The 22,357-nt window shown below is 45.1% G+C and overlaps 2 protein-coding genes across 2 annotated transcripts; one reads left to right on the top strand and one right to left on the bottom strand.

Annotated features, from left to right (window-relative positions):
* Window positions 1–2,981: 2,981 nt before the first annotated feature.
* Window positions 2,982–3,500, bottom strand: LOC133928174 (uncharacterized). Its single transcript, XM_062374420.1, has one exon. The coding sequence runs from the start codon at window positions 3,498–3,500 to the stop codon at window positions 2,982–2,984; it is 519 nt and encodes a 172-aa protein (XP_062230404.1).
* Window positions 3,501–10,710: 7,210 nt separating this feature from the next.
* LOC133929889 (probable serine acetyltransferase 5) lies at window positions 10,711–11,959 on the top strand. Its single transcript, XM_062376644.1, has one exon. It carries the CDS (start codon window positions 10,768–10,770, stop codon window positions 11,737–11,739), a length of 972 nt encoding a protein of 323 aa, XP_062232628.1. The 5' UTR covers window positions 10,711–10,767; the 3' UTR covers window positions 11,740–11,959.
* Window positions 11,960–22,357: the final 10,398 nt, after the last annotated feature.

Here is a 22,357-nt window from a genome sequence, read left to right as displayed (position 1 = left end):
ATCGCGGAACTCTTCGATCAAATTTATGTCATCCTCTTATCGAGCCAATTGGTCATTGTCCGAGTAGCTGGTTACTCAAGGAGACTAGAGGGTGATCTCAGAGGGGAGCATTGTTTTAGCGCCAAACACCAGAAAGAATGGAGTTTCGATCGTGGCTCTACTAGGAGTCGTTCGCAGCGACCATAGTAATGTGGGGAGTTTGTCGACCCAACATTTCTAATAGCTCTGAAGCCAATTGAAGACTCGAGTTTTGACCCCTTGTAGTACCATCTTGTTTGCCCTTTAGACCTACCCATTGCTTTGGGGGTGTGCCACCGATGCATATCATACTTTGGTCCCAATCTCTTCGTAGTTGTCTGTAAAAGTACTGATGAACTGAGTCTCGTTGTCCATAATTATGCGGGTTGGAATACCAAACCACGCCACCCGCCCTTGTTTGAACTTAATCACTACCGCGGCTGTGATCTTCCTGACCGGCTCGGCCTCAATCCAGTTAGTGAATTTGTCGACTGCCACGAACAGGAATTCGAAACCGCCAAGTGCTTTTGGGAAATGTCCCACAATATCGAGCCCTCAAACAGCAAAAGGCCAAGAGAGTGATATGGTTTGCAGTGCTTAGGCTGGTAGGTTGGTCTGCCAACCATGGTACTGACACGGCTCGCACCGTTTCATCAGCTCACAAGCATCCTGGAGAGATGTGGGCCAATAAAATCCTTGTCGAAACGCTTTTTCGACCAGAATGCGGTATGAAGCGTGTCTACCACATATGCCTTCGTGGATATCAGAGAGCAGGGTGCTCCCCTCTTCCTGAGTGATGCATTTCAGTAAAAGACCGTTGCTCCCCCTGCGGTAAAGGTGTCCCTCTACCACGGAGTATCTGCGAGCTTGCCGCGTGACCCTTTCTGCTGACGCATCATCATCAGGGATCGGTCGATTCTGAAGGTATGCTAAGATCTGATCCATCTAGGTCGCACCAGAATCAAGCTGGGTGGCCACAGTATGGTCACCCGAGGACTGCACCAAAGGAGGCGTTGCCTCCAAAGGTGTTACCTCGGGTGCTCCATATTCGAGTGAAGCATCCCCTTCACTTTTTCCTGGGGCCGCGATGGATGGTCGTGTGAGACTCCGATCGGGAGAGATGCACGAGAAGAAGCTAGACGGGTCAGCTCATTCGCGAGGAAGTTGTCCCTGCGCTGGACATGCTTAACATCAAAACCGAGAAAATGTCACTCTAGCTTTCTCACTTCAGCAAGGTACACCACCATTGTTCGGTCCGAACACTAAAAATCCTTTTACACTTGGTTTACCACCATTAGCGAGTCCCCTTTCACTAGCAAGTATTTTATACCAAGTGCGGAGGCTGCTCTCATTCCGAACAAGAGGCCCTTATATTCTGTAGCATTGTTAGTTGCAGGAATACACAATTGGACCATGTACCTGAGGTTGTCGCTGGTCAGTGAGGTCAAGACCACTCTAGCCCTCACTCCCTTCAGGGTGAATGACCCGTCGAAGTACATGGTCTAGTGCTCTTCCGTCTCTTTTTTGTTGTTCTTGCTCGGGCTCTAAGGACGACCACTCAGCCACAAAATCAACCAACGTCTGCGACTTGATAGCAGTTCGGGGGATGAACTGAATATCGAACTCCATGAGCTCCACTACCCCCTTCATTGTTCTCCCTGCTACATCCTTGTTGTGGAGGATCTCCATAATCGGAAGCGAGGAAACTACCTTGATTTTGTGGGCCTGGAAGTAGTGCCTGAGCTTACAAGAGATCATCAACGCGGCGTACAACAACTTCTGTGGATGCGGGTACCGAGCCTTCACGTCGTGTAGGACTTCGCTGACGTAGTAGACTGGTCACTGAAGACCTTCATGCTTGATGATCAGGACTGCCCTCGTGACCTGCGGGATAGCTGCAACATAGAGCAGGAGCTCCTCATCTGGTCAAGGAGCGGTTAGTACAGAAGGGGAAGGGAGGCACTTTTTGAGATCTCAGAAAGCCGCATCCGCTTCTAGCGTCCACAGGAAGCTGTCGCTTTTCTTCAGAAGTTTGAAGAGCGGCAACCGCTTTTCTCCCATCCTCGAGATGAACCAGCTCAATGCCACAGCGCACCCCGTCAGCTTCTGGACTTAATTCAACCTTATCGGGGACCTTATCTAGTCGATGACTTTGATCTTTTTAGGATTTGCTTCTATTCCCCGGCTGGACACGAGGAAACTGAGCAACTTCCCTGACAGGACTCTGAACGTGCACTTCTCCGGTTTCAGCTTCATGCGGTACTTTCAGAGGTTGTCGAATGTCTCTTGGAGGTCCGCGATCAGGGCGTCCTTGGTCCTAGTTTTTATGACTATGTCATCAATGTATGCCTCGACATTTCTACCGATCTGTGGTTGAAGGATGGGCTGAATGCATTGTTGGCAAGTGGCACCGGCACTTTTCAAGCCAAAAGGTATCTTTACATAACAAAAGATCCTGAAGGGCGTTACAAAAGCGGTTTTTTCCTCATCTACCTCATACTTGCTGATCTGATGGTACCCTGAATGGGAGTCTAAGAAGCATACCAGGTCACTACCGGTAGTTGAATCAACAAGCTGGTAGATCCGGGGTAGAGGAAAGAAACCTTTTGGGCACGCCTTGTTGAGGTCGGTGAAGTCGACGCACATCTTCCACTTACCATTGGGTTTTCGGACCATGACAGGGTTAGCCAACGACTCTAGGTACTGCACCTCTCGGATGAAGCCTGCTTCCAAGAGCTTATCGATCTCCTCATGAAGTACTTCATTTCGGTAGGGTGCGAACCGACACGCCTTTTGTTTACTGGTAGCACGTTGGGTCGCACTGACAACTTGTGCTCAATCACTTTCCTAAGGACCTTAGGCATATTCGACAGACTCCAAGAAAAAACATCTGTGTTTGCCCGGAGGAAAGTGATCAGCACGAGTTCCTATTTTGGGTCCAGGCCAGCCCCGATCTGGACCGTTCAGGATGGGTCGGCACTGTTTAGGCTCACTGCCTTGAGCCGGTCATCAGGATTGGCAATGACGTGGACCTTCTCTAGGCAGCAGCTTGGCCTTTCTTCCTCAGGCTGTGACCCGAGAGTCAGCTCGACCATGTCGAGGCTCTTCTTGTCGTAGTGTAGGGCCGTCTTTTTGTTGCCCAAAATGGCGATGGCTCCCTTAGGACCAGGGATCTTGATTGCCTGGTATGCATAGTGGGCGACGACCATGAACTGAGCCATCGCTGGTCGTCCTAGGATCGCGTTGTACACGGTCCCAAAATCCACCACGTCGAATAGGACCCTCTCGGTCCTAAAGTTGCTCAGCAAACCGAAAGTGACGGGCATCTCGATATACCCCAACGACTTGGCTGAAGAGTCGGGGGTGATCTCAAAGAAGGGAGGAGATAGTTTCAACAGATTCCTCAGGACCTGCAGGGTGTCTAGTGGATCGGCGAAGAGGAGGTTGATGGAACTCCCACCATCGACCAGTACGCACCCCATTCGATGTGTATTGTGGTCTCCACCATGATGGGGTAACGTCCGGGGCGCTTGATGCATGTGGGGCGCTTGACGCATGTGCGAAGAATCATCATCGTCGCATTCTGGTTTGTGGCCCCAAGCTCTTTGTCGATGATGCTTCGCATGATCTTACACTCCGTCAGGTCATGCGCGTCGATGCGGTGGATTGGGAAGTAGCCTCTGTCCTTTTTGCCACCCTTCTTTTCGAAGCATCGGTGCGATTGGCCGTCCTACTCGACTGCCATGACGTCGGGTGATTCCCGCCTTGTGCTTGTTCCTATTTTTCTCTTTCCAACCGGTCCCTTTAGAAGAGATGGGCTGGCCAGCATTTGGCAGCTGCTTCATGCCGATATGGCGCTCTTGGGCCTCGGCGACCAGCTCGTGCTTGTTCGCGAGCTCGAAGAGCTCGGTGGTGCTCTGGATCTCTTTGGTGGCCAGCTTTTCGACCATCTTCTGATCTTTGACCCTCCTCCGGAATGCGATGATCACAGACTCACCCTTGAACTTCAAAATGGTATTCCAGCATTTGGTGAAGCGCTAGATGTAATCTCGCAAAGACTCGCCATGCCACTACCTGACCTGGTACAGGTCATCCTCGACCCCCGGTCAGGCGTAGGTTCCCTGGAAGTTTAACGACGAATTGGATGCATAAGTCTTCCCAAGAATTAACCGACTCACGGGGGAGGTTCATGAGCTAGGACCGAGGGAAACCGGTATGGACGGTTGGGAAATAGTTCGCCCTGACATTCCCGTCACCACCCGCGGCTTGCACCATGGTGGTTTAGATCTATAGGAACTCCTCCGGGTTGGTTGAGCCGTCATACTTTTCGGCTAAGACCGGACGGAACTTATCCGGCCAGCGTACCTCCCGCAGCTGTGCAGAGAAAACATTGCATCCCATCTCGTAACGGGGAGCCACCCGCCGATGGGCAGCTTCACGCGACCGGGGAGAGAGCTGATGGTCTCACGGCCCTGGCGACGGGGTGGAGGAGTTCACCGTCCCCCACGAGGAGAAGGCGAGTGGCAAGGCTGCTTGCCTTTTGCTTACTCACGCCGGGCATGGTTCTCCTAACTTCGGGTGGCCCTCTGGCCCCATAGAGAGTCACGCAAGTCAGAGGGTTGACTGTTCCGGCATGGTGGGGGTCTCTGCGTACTCCCTGTTACTAAGGAAGCACGAATTCTCTCCTACCACGGGGTTCGTTGCGAATCCTGGCGATTGCGACCTCAGCCACTCTTTGTGATGGATGAGGTGGCTGCCACAACGGTTTGGCGCTGGGCGGTCTCTACCAAGAGGGCGAGGTCATGCAACCATGGCGCTACTGATGAACTCTCCAGCACCGCCACCGGCGGCTGGCTAAGAAGCACTCGTGCAGTCTGCAGGTTCCGCGTGAGGGTTATGGCCTCGTAATTGAGCCGCTGACCACGGAGTGCTGAGATATCATGAGGGGAGAGCCCCCGATGCTCGTGTTCCGCATACAACGTGAGTCTGTGGTGTGGCACGACGGTCTTGAAGACGACGCAGGTGGTGTTGTAGTCACTGGGGTAGTATAGGACCGCCACCATGCCTGGCATTGGGTTAGTTTCCCTCTTGGCCAATGGCCTGGGGCTCACCTCCGATTCCTGAGACACGAGCGTCTCAGCTGCCCCCCGTTGCATGGTCCGCCATGCAGACTTCATGTTTGGTCTCTGAATCTTCGGACTCCGTCATGGTGTCCCATACTCGGAGCTCACTGGGGTTGTCTAGGTCGTACTCCATGACGAAAACCTCGTGACGGCCAGGGTCCTCGAAATAGGACTCCGCGGCCATCACAGATCCGAACATAGGAAGCCCAAGCATGGTCTCAAAACCTGAAGAAACGCGAAAAAAGCCAGAACTTTTCTTGCGGTTTGATCCGGGGTGTACCGGACGACATGCCCATAGATCGGCATTTCTTGCGGTTGGATCGAAAGAACACCAGAACGCGGGGGATTATCCAGGTTCAGGCCTCCCGTGGGATAATAGTCCTATGTCCTGTGTATTTTCTTATGGATTGGATGAACTTGTTCTAGAATCTCTCTCTCGGTCTCCCCTCCCACCTTTATATAGCAGGGGAAAAGGAGAACGTACAAATGGATAGGGCCAAGCCATGTAGCTAATCTATTCTTAATGATAGCAGACCTACTCCTAGAGGCATGCCCGACCTACTCTGGTCGTCCTGCAGGTCTTGTCCCATTCGCTAAACGTTGTTACGCTCGCCGACAAGGCCATCCCGTAGCATTAAATGCTACGAGACAGGTCACTCCATCTCCATGTCCGCCCACAACCTTGCTCGCGAAAGGAGGTGTCTGGGGAATGAAAACACTTGAGTGAGCGACATTAAATGTGATTTGACTAGTTAGGTGGATACCTACCTTACGACCAACAGAGGCTGGTTGCATGGTTTTATCCTTGACCAGGGACTGGTCGACGGAGCCCTATTCTGGTCACAAGGTGAGGCCGTTGTCTTGATGATATCCGTCCGCCGACTGACATTCGGCAGTGTGGCGCTAGTCTGGCAGGGTACCCCTTACCTATTACACTGACACATATGTTCTCAAACTTTATCATTTGTATTTTGAGGGAACCTTTACAAAGTAACTTTAGTCACATTCATCAAATAAACACAGTCAACTTTTTTGAACTTGTTGGAAACTTTCATAACTGAACAAAGTGGTGGGCCTTCGGATTTGGGTTGAGATCCGAAGGCTTGCTGGAAGGCCCACTCAATCTAGGGAATAGAGCACTGCTATTAATTGTCACATGTCTTTTTAGGTACAGTGTCACTTTATTTATAGGTCGTACCCAACCATTCTCTGTTACAATGTACCGTAATACCCCTCCAACTGCCACATTCCCAGCATATTCGTGGGCAATACGGTATTATCCTTAAGCACACCTGTTCTATTTACAATCATGCCCTTCTCAGTCTTCAGCTATTAGTGAAGGTCCTCCCCTTCGCCTGGGCTCGCGAAGGTCTGCATTCGATGGCACCTTCGGTGCTCCCTCAGACGATCTCCTCGCGACATCATGCGATAGCCTTCGTTTGGCATCCGAAGGTTCGCCGAGTGCTTCGCCCGCGACACCTACGACGCCCCTTCAGTCAATTCCCTCGTGAAGCCCAACGAAAGCCCTTGGTGAACTTCTGAAGGCCCCACACTGGCTTTGTCGATCTCGGCACCAGCACACACTCCGGCGGTGCCAAGCATCCATAAGGCATCTTTGGCAGATCTCAAGGGTTTCTGCAACATGATAAATCCACGACAGTTGTAATCCTTGTCGGTAAACAGTGGCCGCACACACTCAAGTGAGAGCATCCCCCAATAGAACTATTCATGTTCATGCAGTGGCGTATCCAGAATTTTGGTCAAGGGTGGTCCAACTTAACATAATTTTTTTAATACCACAAATATAACGTGCCAACATATAAGTATAGAATTTTACTAAAAGCATGATACAAGTCTGAAATTTTACCAACATACAAGTCTGAAATTTGCGTTACAAAGCATACACACATACAATAGTTCAAAGAAGATTACAATACTAATTCTTGTTGGTCTTACGCCTTCTAATGGTCATGAAAGTCTCGATTATATCATCTTCATTCACTTTGAGGAAAATATCTCGCTCAATGAACGTGACTAGACAATCATCCAAAAGACTATCACCCATCCTATTTCTCAACTTACTCTTGACTAAACTCATTGCAGAAAATACCCTTTCAACACTTGCCATCGCCACCGGTAGAAGCAATACCAATTTGAGAAGCAAGTACACCAAATCATAAACTTTATCTTTCTTTGTTTCAACAAGCTTAATTGAGAGCTCAACAAGGTTGTCTATGCCTTTGAAGCTATCATCTCTCCTCATGTCATCAATATAGTAATCAAGTTGCATTTCAAGTCGTATCAAGTCGGTGCTTGAAATATCATTAGGGTAAAACTCAGCAAGTCTACGTACCTTGTCTGCATCAAAAGAAACAAATGAGTCGACAGGATTCAAGGCCGACATACAAGAAAGCAACTCCATATTAACCTCATCAAACCGACTGTCAAGCTCTTGATTAATTTGATCAATGACCCCAATATATACTTCTCTTCTAAAATGGTCATCATTTGTTTGGTTTCGAGCAAACCGTGTTGATCTTCCATAAGGCACATAATTACCCTCCATTGCAGGAACTTCGATGCCATGTTTGTTGCAAAACAAATTGACCCTTTGAAGGAATGCATCCCACCCATCAGACCTCAATTGTTGCATTCTACTCTATGCCAAACTAACAAGTGACATTGCATTAAGAATATCTTGATCTCTTCTTTGCAAACACTGGGACAAATCATTTGTGTATCCAAGAATAACAAGCATCAAGTGTGCACTGAAAATAAAGTCAAATGACTCAAACACTCCAACCATAGTATGTATTTTCGGCCAATGACCCCTTTGTGAAGTATCTTCTCCAAGAGTTATGAGTACCTCGCAGATTATGTGATACATAGCAATAATGTTAACAACAGTTTTGTAATGAGAGCCCCACCGAGTCTCACCAGGCCTAGCTAACCCCATCTCTTGATTTAATCCACTCCCAGTTTCTAGTTCACCACATTCAAGTGCTTTCAAGATATTCTGAAGTCTAACATTTCGAAGCATGCCATGACGCTTACAAGAAACTCCAATAATACTCAACAAGAAAGATACTTGATCAAAAAACCACACACAATCATCATTTCCCTTGGCAACAGCAACAAGGACTAGTTGGAGTTGATGTGCAAAACAATGGACATAATAAGCAGAAGGTGACTCTTTCATGATAAATGTTTTTAGCCCTTTAATCTCTCCTTTTATGTTGCTAGCTCCATCATAACCTTGACCACGGATTTGAGTTATAGTCAAATGGTGACTAACAAGTAAAGCTTGAATTACTTCCTTAAGTGATAAAGAAGTAGTATCATCTACATGAACAACTCCAAGAAAGTGCTCACATGGCCTTCCCAGTCTATCAACATAACGTAAGCAAAGAGCTAGTTGTTCTTTTATGCGATACATCACTAGACTCATCAGCTAGAATAGCATAGTGCTCATCACCAAGTTCTTCAATAATTTGCTTTCTAGTTTCTATGGCACAACATTGAATAATTTGCTTTTGTATCTCTGGGCAAGTTAAGGTGCAATTACCTGGAGCATTCTTCAAAACATACTTAGTCACCTCTTCACTATTTGCTGTAAGCCATTTCAAAAGTTCAAGGAAGTTTCCTCTATTGCTAGACTCTTCATTTTCAGCATGTCCACAGAATGCCAATCCTTAATGCAAAAGAAATTTCAAACATCTAAGTGAATAAGTCAACCTGATCTTGTAAAGACGTAGATCCTCATTATTCACCTTCACAATTTGATTATCAATTGCCGCACTAAGATTGACAAATAAGTTGTATCTCTCTTGAGCTGCATTGTGCACACTTGTTACACCACCCACATGTTTATCAAGTGCTTCCTCTCCTCTATTCCAATTTCTCCAACCACATTTAATAAATGCATCAGTCCCCTTGCCCTTACTTTTTTCCTTTTTGAACAAGTAGCATACAAAGCAAAATACAGATTCCTTCTTGATACTATATTCAAGCCAATGATATTTATGAAACCATAAAGGAGTGAATTGCCGATCTCTATTTCCAATTTTTCTTTTTGCAAAATCATGTGCATAAGGTTGGAATGGACCTTTAAGACAATATGCTCTTCGAATTGCATCTTGATCATTGACAGGATAACTTGTAATGGGTAATCTTTCCACAGGATCATGTGGAAGGCGATTAATATCATAAATCGGTGGCGGTGGTGAGACATCTTCAAGTGGAACCGAAGGTGGAGAAGATGGCATCAGATTCACAATTTCTTCAATTACTCTCTCTTGCTCTGACGTGCTTTCTTGTTCTTGAGTTTGCTCTTCCGCCACAGCCGCAACCGGAGAAGGAGACGAAGAAGAGGCAATCTTCTTTGCTGCATGTTTCCGAAAAAGAGATGCAATGTCTCCATTCCTCTTCATGTTTTAACAATTCTACAACAAAAATACTCAATGTTACCCAAGCAAAAAAGAAAGAAAGCACAGCTAAAAAAGAAGAAGAAAGCAAGCAGCGAACACTGCTGACTGCTACACATAAAAAAAACAAAGAATCCACTGCTGTCTGATACAATGATACACATAGCACAAAGCAAAGAAAACATTAAAAAAAAGAGAAGAAGATGGCAACCTGCTGGCCGGATGCGGATGGCGCTGCACAATGCAGTAGCACTGCTGCAGACTTGCTGAGCGGACGGGAGCAGGAGCGAACTGCGGATGGGAGCGGACCTCCGGACGGGAGCAGGAGCGAACTGCGGATGGGAGCGAACCTGCGGACGGGATGGGGATGGCCGATGGCGCTCACTGTTGCCGAGCGGACGGGCGCCAAGGAGCGGATGGGAGTGGACAGGAGCTGCTGCCGAGATGGGGAGTTGGGACCCAAGCGGTCGAGCCTCCGAGCACGAGCGGACGGGAGCTAGGGCCGGCGGTGCTTGACTGCTTGACGGACGGCAACGGCGAGCGGACGGGAGCCACCGAGCCAGGCCGGTGGCGCTGCAACGGAGGTACGGCTGAACAAATTACGCTGAATTTTTTTTACGGATCCACCGATGGGCCTTGGGCCGAAGCAAAATCTTAAGGTGTTCTATGGCCCACCCATGCCACCCTTTGGATCCACCCCTGTGTTCATGGAACTAAGAAAATTATTTACATTTAAAGTCCGCCTAATTATAAAACCTTGGTCTATACCATATAGTTATGACATAACAAAAGCAACACAAAACCGGTTGGCCTTCATAAACGAGGGGATGAATAACAGTGTCCCTGATATCGCATGTTCTCATGATTCAATCCAGATTCATTGCAACAACACTCGAATATAAAAGTAAAAATCAACATTATCACGTTACAATTTTCATGATAACGAGCGTCGTTTGGTCATCACAAATTGCTTTTATTGTAACATTTGCTGACGAGCACACACGTAGTTTCATTTGGCATTCACAAGTGGTTTAAAAAGATGACATTGGTGATTGGTAGGATCGTCAACGTCGTCGTGGCGTGCGTATATATATATACCCGCTTTGCCCGTTGCCAATTCGCCGCAATCGACCACCGGCCGCAAGTGGCCTGAGTTCCTCGCTTCGCACACCAATCAGACAGACCCCTCCGCGCGCCCCGCGATGCCGGCCGACCAGACGCACGCGCACGAGCCCGACAACGGCGGGGGTCGCGTCGCGAACCACTCCAACCACCGGACCCACTCGCCGCCGCCTAGGCCCCCCGCGCTCCCCGCGGAGGTGGTGCCGGCGTACCCGCCCCCGGAGTCGGAGGACGACGAGACCTGGGTCTGGACCCAGATCAAGGCGGAGGCCCGCCGCGACGCGGACGCGGAGCCGGTGCTCGCGTCGTTCCTCTACGCCACCGTGCTCTCCCACCCCTCCCTGCCGCGGTCCCTCTCCTTCCACCTCGCCAACAAGCTCTGCTCCTCCATCCTCCCCTCCACGCTCCTCTACGACCTCTTCGTCGCCACCCTCACCGCGCACCCCTCCCTCCGCGCCGCCGTCGTCGCCGACCTCCTCGCCGCGCACTCCCGCGACCCCGCCTGCGTCGGCTTCTCGCACTGCCTCCTCAACTACAAGGGCTTCCTCGCCATCCAGGCCCACCGCGTCGCGCACGTCCTCTGGGCGCAGGAGCGCCGCCCCCTCGCGCTCGTGCTCCAGTCCCGCATCGCCGACGTCTTCGCCGTCGACATCCACCCGGCGGCCGTCGTCGGGAAGGGCATCCTCCTCGATCACGCCACCGGCGTCGTCATCGGTGAGACCGCCTTCGTCGGTGGCAACGTCTCGATCCTCCACCACGTCACCTTGGGTGGCACTGGGAAGGCGGTGGGCGACCGGCACCCAAAAATTGGGGATGGCGTGCTGATTGGCGCAGGAGCCACGATTATTGGCAACGTGAAGATTGGTGCCGGGGCTAAGATTGGGGCTGGGTCGGTGGTGCTGAAAGATGTGCCGGCGAGGAGCACGGCGGTGGGGAACCCTGCAACTGCAAGGATGATCGGTGGGAAGGAGGCCGAAGGCGAGGACGAGGACATGCCGGGGGAGTCCATGGATCACACGTCCTTCATACGGCACTGGTCGTACACCATTTGAGAGGGATTTTCCGAGGTTTATTACTCTTCCTCTGTACCATCTGTAGTCTTGATGTACCAAATAGTGATGTACTGCTATGAGTTGTGTGCTTTGGTTTTGTTTGCAACAAACTGTATTGTAGAGGTGTAGTGTTTGTGATCAAACGTTTTGTCAGTTGAATGTGCCATGCTCTGATGCTCAGATACTGATAAATTGTGATGAATAAAGTTTGTGTATCCATCAGGAGTTGGTTGGATTTTGTCACTTGCCTTATGAATCAAGCTTCAAGGACAGATTGAAGTGTCTAAAACGATATCTTATCTGGAGGAGGTTTCTTCATTCTATATTTTGTTCTTTCTTTGGTATGGAATGATTTTGTGACTTGAATCTGCTGCACACATTGAAGATTTTGCTCACTCATCGGAGATTCAAAATTATTTGAACAATCAATCAGTTTGTTTTGCAAGTTTACTCTGTAAACATGTCAAGAAATTGTACATGACTGTCAATATTTGTAATTTAAATATAAAATACATGCGTGTAGTAGAAAAATATTGTAAAAGAGAGACGGTATTTATACAGGTTCGGGCTTCCGAGTGGATAATAGCCTTATGTCACTTGCCTCGATTATTTTTAGGATTAGAGTTTACAATAAGGAGGTGTGTATGGATCTAGTCCTAAGAAACTTTGCGGATTTCTCCGTGTTCCTTCTGCTAATGCCCTAGTCGGATGAAAGTTACTTTTGTCGTGAATCTTCAATGGGTATCAATAGTTCTACCCGACTAGACTTGCTCTCGGGTTTCGCGACTTCGTAGATCTGAATGCGCGAGTTGTTATGAGACTTGTGCTCCTGTAAATTGGCGTGTCTTGGACGTACCCCCTCCCCTCCTTTTATAGTCGGGGCAAAGAGGGTGTACCATACGCGGACTCCTTTCGAGTGCAATCCTTTCCAAATGCTCATCTCCCGAAAATCTAGGAGACTCCTCTGAATAGGGGATAGCTTTCCTATTCAATAAGATTACATTTCTTATATTTTATCTTCATGCATTTCTCCATGGAGGTTGTAAATTATACCAAATCAAGTAAGATATACAGGATCATCACATACCATTTATAGATATACGATATTTATAGAATATATAATAATAATTATATATCGGCATCAAAACCAGACTGCATATCAACCTTAATCATGTCACAAAATGTAGATCTAGAATGGATGTAGCTGCCACACATTCCCCCCCCCCCCCCCCTAACTCTGGTATCATTATTTTCAATTAAGCCAAAGTACTAAATATTGCTTGCACTGTCACTATTATTTTAGTCGTTGTCAAATTTTCAAACAAGGTGATGAGTGTCAATACAACTTCTTTGTTTGTCTGAACTTCTTCAAATTGGTGCATGCTTGTTGTGAATGTTTTTAAACATTCCTATATTATAAGTAACTTTTCTTTCTTCTGCCAGTATGGATCCGATGGTAGTTCATTCTCATTAATTTTCACATTTTTGTTACCAAATCCTTTCTAGTATGGATCCGATGGTACCATTTCGCTATCATTGAGCTACACATGCTTTGTTTGTCTGGAACAACTAGTAAATGCGCAAGTAGTTTCATGTGATTTTTACAAGTAGTTGTCAGTGCAAGCAGTTCTAGGAACATGATGTTGAATGGATAAATATATTACATATGTTCTCAAACTTTATCATGTGTCTTTTGAGGGAACCTTTACAAAGTAACTTTAGTCGCATTCATCAAATAAACACAGTCAAATTTATTCATGGAACTAAGAAATTTATTTGCATTTAAAGTCCGCCCAATTCTAAAACCTTGGTCTATACCGTATAGGTATAACATAACAAAAGCAACACAAAACCGATTGGCCATCAGAAACTAGGGGATGAATAACAGTGTCCCAGATATCGCATGTTCCCATGATTCAGTTCAGATTCATTGCTACTACACTCGAATATGAAAGTCAAAAATCAACATTATCACATTACAAGTTTCATAATAATATAATGAGCGTCGTTTGGTTTTCACAAATTGCTTTTATTATAACATTTACTAACGAGCACGTAGTTTCATTTGGCATTCACAAGTTGCTGTCACTGCAAAAGTTCATGGCAAGTGGTTTAAAAAGATAACATTGGTAGGATAAAGAAATTTACATGCTTCTAACACTATCATGTAGACTTTTGTAAAGATCTTTACTAATTTAGGGTCTGTTTGGCAGAGTTTTAGTTGGAGCTGGTCATCTTTAGCTCCAGAAATTTTTAGAGCTGGAGCTGTGGACAGATTGAAGGTCATTGGTTTAGGCATCTTTTCTTATTTTGGATTGGAAACCGATATTTAAACAACTTTATTTTATTCTATAAATTTTAAATCCTACATAGATCTCATAGCTGTAGCTCTACCAAACAGAATCTTAATCACATCCATTGAACAAAACATATATTCGTTGTGCTCATCCCTATTCATGGCTAAGAAAATTAACAACATTTAAAACCTACCTCTTTGTGAAACCATGGTCTACGCCTATATCTATATCTACATCCTGATAGTACATGAAATTGGAGCCCTCCCAACTATCTGACCGCCTCTATGCCTATCCGTTCACGACGTGTGTCACAGACTTCATTGACAGACGTTGGATCATTTCCTTAGGTCCATCCGTCCGTCCAGGTGCCCCTCACTCACGCGGTCATCATACATGGAAACACTTGGCCCATATTCACCATCCACGCGTTGCCCGCTCCAGTGCCCCCTTCGTCTCCTCCACCACCGATGGGTCCTCTGCTCCCCACAACCCCATCGCCACCGGATCCCTACGAGCCACTTTGGCGTCGGCCTCCCCCTCAACGGCATTGGCGCCCGCAGCCGCCGCTCGCCATGAATCGCTGTCACTCGCGTCTGTGTTGTGGACCCACCGCCATCCTGCCTCCTCCTCGCACTTGACTCGCCGCAATCCGTGCTCCGATGCGCTCTCGCATGTGCAACCGCCGCTGCTGGCCGGCTCTGCCTAATCTGTCCGGCTGGGTGGTCCGCCGGGGGAATCACTGGCAAGGATGGTGGTGGCATACGAGCTGCGGGTGAACGACGCCATGGCCGTCGTGTTTCGCTCCACAACGGCAACGCGCAGCTCGTGACCTACCTCTACCGTGCGCTGAGGCGTTGGGGCAGCGTCCCGTGGCGGTCCGCCAAGGGCGTCGCCGATGAGGATGGTGGTGGCCTCGGAGCTATAGGCCAAGGGCGCCGCGGATGCTGCGCTGTGATGGAAGCGCGACGCGCTCGACGACGACATCATGAAAGGGAACGGGCGGTGCTGTGGTGGGGTGGAACTTTGGAGAGGAGTTATTTCATGTGTCTAGTTTAACTAAAGCAATGGCTAAGGTAGCGGGCAGAGGTGGGGGAAGGGTCGATCTCATTGGAAGATGGAGGTAGATGACGGCAGTGGCGGATCTAGTGTCAGAGTGCTGGGTAGGCACCGATTAGGCTTTTTCTTTTTTTTCTTTTTTTTTTACGAATCGTGAGCTAGATCACATACTAAATCAAATTTGGATTAGATCTCAGGGTAGTCCTAGGCCCACCTGAACTACCCTCTGAGTCCGCCACTGGATGACGGGCTGAAACTTGTGGATGTGGATGTGGCTCATGAGTAGGGATGGTAATTGGGCGTGGCGGGTACGGATAGAGCTCTCCATGCAACGCTCTCTAGATTTTTCTCGTCTGCGGACATACCTGCTAACAGCAATGGACAAAGAACTGGAAAACAAACTCATCGTCCGTGAGCAGTCGCCCGTGGACATGTTTGGGTATGGGGGAGCTTTACCCGTGCCTGCAACCGATTGGGGAGTTGGGTTTCACCTTTAGGCCCACTTGCCATATAAGTACATGGGTAAACGGGTGACGCGGATATGAGTAAGTCTTACCTATATTCTTGCTCATCTACCTGTCGGGTAGAGCTGCTCGCCCACGAACATGCCCGTGGACAGAGAACAAGGAACATATATGCTGCTCATCCACGAACGTGCCTGTGGACAGAGAACAAGAAACATATATGACTCCATTAGGCCCACGGGTAGACGGCTAATCGGACACAATTGGCATCCCTACTTAGGAGAGAGAGAAATAAAGAGAGATGGAGGATAGAGCTCAGCGGGGAGGGGCTTCAGTTCGCAGATGTGGATGCAGCTCATTTTCCTCGAGCTCATGGCGAGATAGAGAGACCAGGAAGAGGAGCGATGTAGCTTGGGGAAGGAGGGGATATGGCTGGTGACTTGGTTTAACGATTGGAGGGGTACTCGAGGCGTCAGATATTTTTGGTCGGCTCGGACGCCCGAATGCAGCCTCACCGAAAGAAGCGCACACCAGGACAGCGCGCCGGACCCTGCCTAGGTGGTACATACAGTATACTATCATTGTAAGTTGATTGGATTGTAAAGTAGGCAAATGAACAAATGATTCGAACTATATCTTTCATTGATTGATGATTGATATATATACATGTTTAAGAGGTGTCCGTTCGGAAGACATCCCTCCCGAACGGACATCTATTCGACCAACGGACATGTAGCAACTGTACAATAGTTGCCTGACTTAAATCATATTATTTATAACACTCCCCCTTGATCGATGCCGATCCATGTACGTATATAATCCATCTTGAAAGCTCCTTCAAAAACCTTATGGAAAAAATGTGAGGAGAGTAATAGTGATATGCTGTTAAAACTCTTTTAAAATCCAGTGGAAAAATAAGGAGAAAATGATACAACATATATTGATTATTGTCTCTTTGTTAACTTATATGAGAAAAACCTTGTAAAAGGAAAAATCCATAAGCAAGTTTAGGGAACAATAGATATGTCTTGTATACCTCCTTTAAAAATCCTGATAGGGAAAATAAGAGATATGACATATGATCTTGTGTATATATCGTCTCATTAAAAACCTTTTATGAGAAACTTTATAAGTAAAAGTCATAAAGGGAAAAGAGTACAATATGATGTATGAACATGTTAAATTCAGAAGGAGACTCCCCCTGATTTTTGCAAATCTCGAAGTCGTCGCATACCAATATCATGAACATATTTTTGAAATGTCGAAGTTGGTAAGGACTTTATGAATAAATCTACGAGATTATCACAAGATTTAATTTGTAAGATGTTTATCTCCCCACTTTGTTGTAACTCATGAGGATAAAATAATTTAGGGGCAATATGCTTAGTGATATTGCTCTTTATGTAACCTGTTTGTATCTGAGCAACACAAGCAACATTACCTTCGTAGATAATGGTAGGTGATTCAATGGAACTAATACCATATGATATTTGTATGTGGTTTATCATTCTGCGAAGCCACACGCATTCACGTGATGCCTCATATAATACAATTATTTCATAATGATTGGTGGATGTAGCCACTAAAGTCTGTTTGGAAGGCTTCCATGAAATGGCTGTCCCACCATGTAGGAACACGAAGCCTGACTGTGATATGGCATTGTGGGGATCTGATAGTAGCCAGCATCAGTGTATCCAATCATATTTAAATCTTGGTTTCTTTGAAATTGAAAGAATAGACCAAGATCTTTGGTGTCTTGGAGATATCGAAAGATATTATTAACTCCCACCCAATGGCGTTTAGTTGGAGCAGCGCTATGTCTAGCTAGTAAGTTCACTACAAATACGATATAAGGTCTAGTGCAATTTGCAAGGTACATAGGCGCTCCAATGGCACTGAGATATGAAATCTCGAGTCCCAGTATCTCTTCTTCATCTTCCCGTGGTCTAAATGGATCTTTCTCCATGTCTAGAGATCGAACAACCATGGGGGTTTTAGATGGATATGATTTGCCCATATTGAATTTCTCCAATATTTTCTGGATATAGGCAGCTTGGTGTACTAGAATTCCTGAGGGAAGGTGCTTGAGTTGTAAACCTAAGCAAAATTTGGTTTTACCCAAATCCTTCATTTCAAATTCCGCCTTTAGATAATCACGTGCTTTATTGATATCTTGTGCGTTGCCAATGATATTTAGATCATCAATATACACTGAGATAATACAAAATCTTGTCGAGGATTTCTTGATGAACACGCATAGACAATCATCATTGTTGGAGTAACCTTTCTGCAGAAGAAACTCACTAAGTCGGTTGTACCACATTCGTCCCGACTGCTTTAAGCCATATAATGACTTATTAAGCTTTACACAATATATGTTGCGGTTTGCGTTTGGATTCGAAATTTGGATTCCATCAGGAACCTTCATGTATATGTCCGAATCAAGTGACCCATATAGATATGCAGTCACTACATCCATCAACTACATAGATAGATGATTTTGTACTGCCAATGAGATAAAATATCGGAATGTGATTCCACTCATGACTGGAGAATAGGTTTCATTGAAATCAATGACGGGTCTCTGTGTGAACCCTTGTGCTACTAGCCTTGCTTTGTATCTCACCACCTCGTTGTTCTCATTCCGTTTCCGGACGAAAACCCATTTAAATTCCACAGGGAAGATATTTGGAGGTGTATGTATTACTTTTGTGAATACCTCTCTTTTTGTGAGCGAGGCTATCTCTGTTTGGATTGCATCCTTCCATTGAGTTCAGTCCGAGCGTTATTTACACTCTGCCATGGTCTTGGGATCTGGATCATTTTGGAGGTTGTTTGCAATCATAGTGGAGAAGTATGTGTCGACAATTTTAGTCTTTCGGTCATATGATTTTCCAGAATCTAGATAGTTGGTGGAAATTTCTTGTACCCTTGGTGACTGTTCGTGATTTCCCAATACGATTGAGTCAGGGTATTCCGATGTCCCAGCATCATTAATTGAGTGCACTTTTGAGCTGGGTTGTGGATGTTGCCCATCCACTGGGTGTATACTACCCATTGGGTGTCTATCAACTTGAGGTTGACTTACACTTACTGTTTCAGAGGGTTTCTTCCTCTGTTTCCTTTGACGTTTGCAAGAAACTGTATCTTCCTTTGTGGCCGTACTTCTCCACCTCTTATTTTGAACAGGGAGTTGAGTGGTTTTTATTGGTACTTTCACTCTTTCGGGCACATTTTTGGCAGGATTATAGGATTTTATGACACATTTGTAGTCAGTAAATGCATCTGGCAGGTTATTTGCAATATGTTGTAAATTGATGATTTTCTGAATTTGGAGTTCATATTCTTGAGTATGTGGATCTGAGGCGGAAATGTCTTAGACATTCCAATTGATTTCCTAGCATTCTTTCTGGTACTTGAAATCTTCCCCTAATGCCAGAAAATGGTCCTCATTGAATATACAATCAGCATACCGGGCCGTGAATAGATCCCCTGTGAGGGGCTCGAGGTATTTAATGATTGACGGAGATTGATACTCCACGTAGATCCCTAATTTCCTGTGTGGGCCCATGGATGTACGCTGCAGTGATGAGATCGGTACATATGTAGCGCAACCGAATTTACGCAAATGGGAAATACTTGGTGTATTTCCATGTACTAATTGTAGAGGGGAAGTACTATGATATGCAATAGGTCGCAATTGAATTAAGTCAGCAGTGTGTAAAATTGTATGACCCCAACAAGAAGTTGGTAAATTACAATTCTGTAATAAGGGTCGTGCAATGAGCTTAATTCTTTTGATAAGGGATTCTGCCAAACCATTTTGAGTATGAACATATGGAACAGAATGTTGAACTTGAATTCCTAAGGTCATACAATAGTCATTGAAGGCACGTGAGGAGAATTCTGCAGCATTGTCCATTCGAATTGATTGAATTCGATGTTTAGGATAATGTGCTCGTAATTTAATAATTTGAGCCATTATTTTGGCAAATGCATGGTTTCGTGTGGACAAGAGACACACGTGAGACCATCGTGTAGATGCATCTATTAGAACCATGAAATATCTGAATGGTCTGGTTAATGGTTGGATAGGACCACATATATCGCCTTGAATGCGTTCAAAGAATTTGAGTGATTCTGCTTGAATTTTAAGGTAAGATGGCCTTAAAATTAGCTTCCCTATGGCACATGAAGTACACACAAAATCCGAAGATTGATGGAATTTAGCATCACTTATATCATGACCAATAAAATTACTGATTTTTCGCATCATCCCTATGCCAGGATGACCAAGGCGATCATGCCAAGTTTGGAATGCATTAACATTATGAAAAATTAACTTGTACGCAACATTTTCTACGAGTTTGATGTATGTGTAGTACAATCCGGATGTTAAAGAGGGAATTTTTTCAAGTACTTGTTTGTCATATCCGTTGTTTTTTGTTAAGTGAAGACATTCCTCCTTGTTGTCATCATCGATTTCAATATGGAAACTATTCTGACAGATATCTCTGTAACTTAGTAAGGTACGAGTTGAATCAGGATACAATAAAGCATCCTTGATTATAACTTGAGTACCTATAGGGAGTGTAATTATGGCACGACCTGAGCCAACAATTACTGCATCGCGTCCAGCGATTGTCAAAATATTTTCTTGTCTCTTGGTAAGAGTTTGAAAATATTTTGTTTCTCTAAATATAGAATTTATGGTGCAACTATCCACAAGGCACATTTCCTCCTCCATCGGATTGACTCCTGTAGAAATTTATATATATAATTGAAGAATTTAATATGAAATTTTTTATCAGATATATAGAATACATACAAACTTTATTTAATATCATAAGTGCTGATACAATATTGTGACATACAATATATAATGATGACAACTTTTTATTACAACAACTAATAGACATAGATAACATAGTATCTTTGAAATTGGAAGACTAAATAAGGTCCCCAAACAAGTCGTGCGAAGCGAATTCGACGATCATGTTTTCCATGCTCATGGGATCTTCTGGCAGCTGAAGAGTCTGGTTGTTATTTGGTTCTTGTGGAACTTGTTGTGAACAACTAGGCTCCTTGGAGGTATCAATTTGAAGATTGAAGTGCGCTTCATATCTTTGTCCTTGAGCAGGTCAATTGCGTTCTACGGATTGTAGATATAGATCAATTAAATATCTCGGGGTTCGATATTTCTTAGTAGTGTGCTTGTAGCAGCCACACTTGCGACAAACATTAGATTTGTTAAATCTGGGTTTAGAAATGTCTTTCCCCTTTTCCGGTGCATGTGGCTTCTGCTTCTTGTTGCGTCTGCGTTTACCTTTAAAGTTCGTTGGTTGGCTTCTGGAAGAGTAATCGAACTTATTGCTATTCTAAACATTAGAATGTACTTCAGGTAAAGGAGCAGCGTCTATTGGACGCTGATGATGATTCCTCAGAAGGAGTTCATCATGCTTTTCGGTCTGAAGTAATACATATATTAAGTCAGAATAAACTTGGTATTCTCTTACACGATATTGTTGCTGTAAGATCCTATCAGTGAGAAGCATAATAGATAAAGTTTTCTCTATCTTTTTCGCTTCTGTAGGTTCTTTTTCGCAAAAACACAACTTAGAACATATTTTATGAACAGCATGATTGCAATCTCCGACGGATTTGAAATCCTAGAGTCAGAGATATGTCCATTCATGACTTGCATCAGGCAGAATGACTGCCTTTTGCTATTCATATCTAATTTTGAGAGCTAGCCACAATGTGCTCGGATTTTCTTCCATCAGATACTCAGATTTAAGATCTGGATGGATATGTTGCCTTATTATGTATAATGCACCATATTTAACTTGATTTGTGAGCGGTGGGTCTCTCTTAGGGAGGTTGGAGTGCCGCTACTATTCCGCGGGACGCAAGGCTGACCTTGACGTACATTGCACATGTCGGGTAGTTGTGACCATCGAGTGCGAGTATATCGAACTCTTTGCCGGTCATCTTGACCTACATGGGTTTAAACCATAGATTTGATTAATTTACTATAAGTAAATTAAAAATTATCATGGTAATGTTGTAATAATTATGCAAAATTTATAAACTCAAGTTGAGACTTGAATTACATAGTGTAGACCTCAAATTATATAGCTAACACATTGAAGATAATCACCAAATATGGTGTAAATCTCACAGTAGTAGGAGGCATAATCTGATATTGGTCAGTAGAGGTTTATGTTCCTATTACCTTGTGTTAGACTAAATAGAATATTTGAAAGAGCACATTGAAGGTAGTCATTCTGTCAAGATGACAAAATGTAGACCTCACAGTAATGATGGATAATCTGCAATATGCAGTAGATCCATATTTCCATTACTTTGTGTTTCACAAATATTGAATTGAGGTAATCACTTAATTTGATTTTGCATTGTAATTCTACTTGAATTAAGCACTTTTGGGCATAAAGCTCTTTGAGCTTAATTAAAGTGAATTACTGTATAATCTTGCAAGAAAATAAATCTCAATTGCAAAATTAAAGTGTTTGTAAACATAATTGCATGTTAAAGTGATTGCATGAAGCAAACACATTGAACAATGTATAATATTTCAGAAAAACAGGGTCTGAAATTTTAAATTACAACAGTAAACAGTACTGAATGTAATTATAATAAACATTGAGGGCCTAAACATGAAAAGTACTTAATACAAAGTACTAGTAGTTGGACCATTTTGCAATTTGTGAGAAATTCTAGGGGATTTTTGCAAAATAGCCTAAGGCTCTACTGATGCTGGCGCATGCACATGAGGCTGAG

Source organism: Phragmites australis, chromosome 9 (genome assembly GCF_958298935.1).
Source record: "Phragmites australis chromosome 9, lpPhrAust1.1, whole genome shotgun sequence".
Taxonomy (NCBI): Eukaryota; Viridiplantae; Streptophyta; class Magnoliopsida; order Poales; family Poaceae; genus Phragmites; species Phragmites australis.
This window is presented reverse-complemented; position numbering and strand designations above follow the sequence as displayed.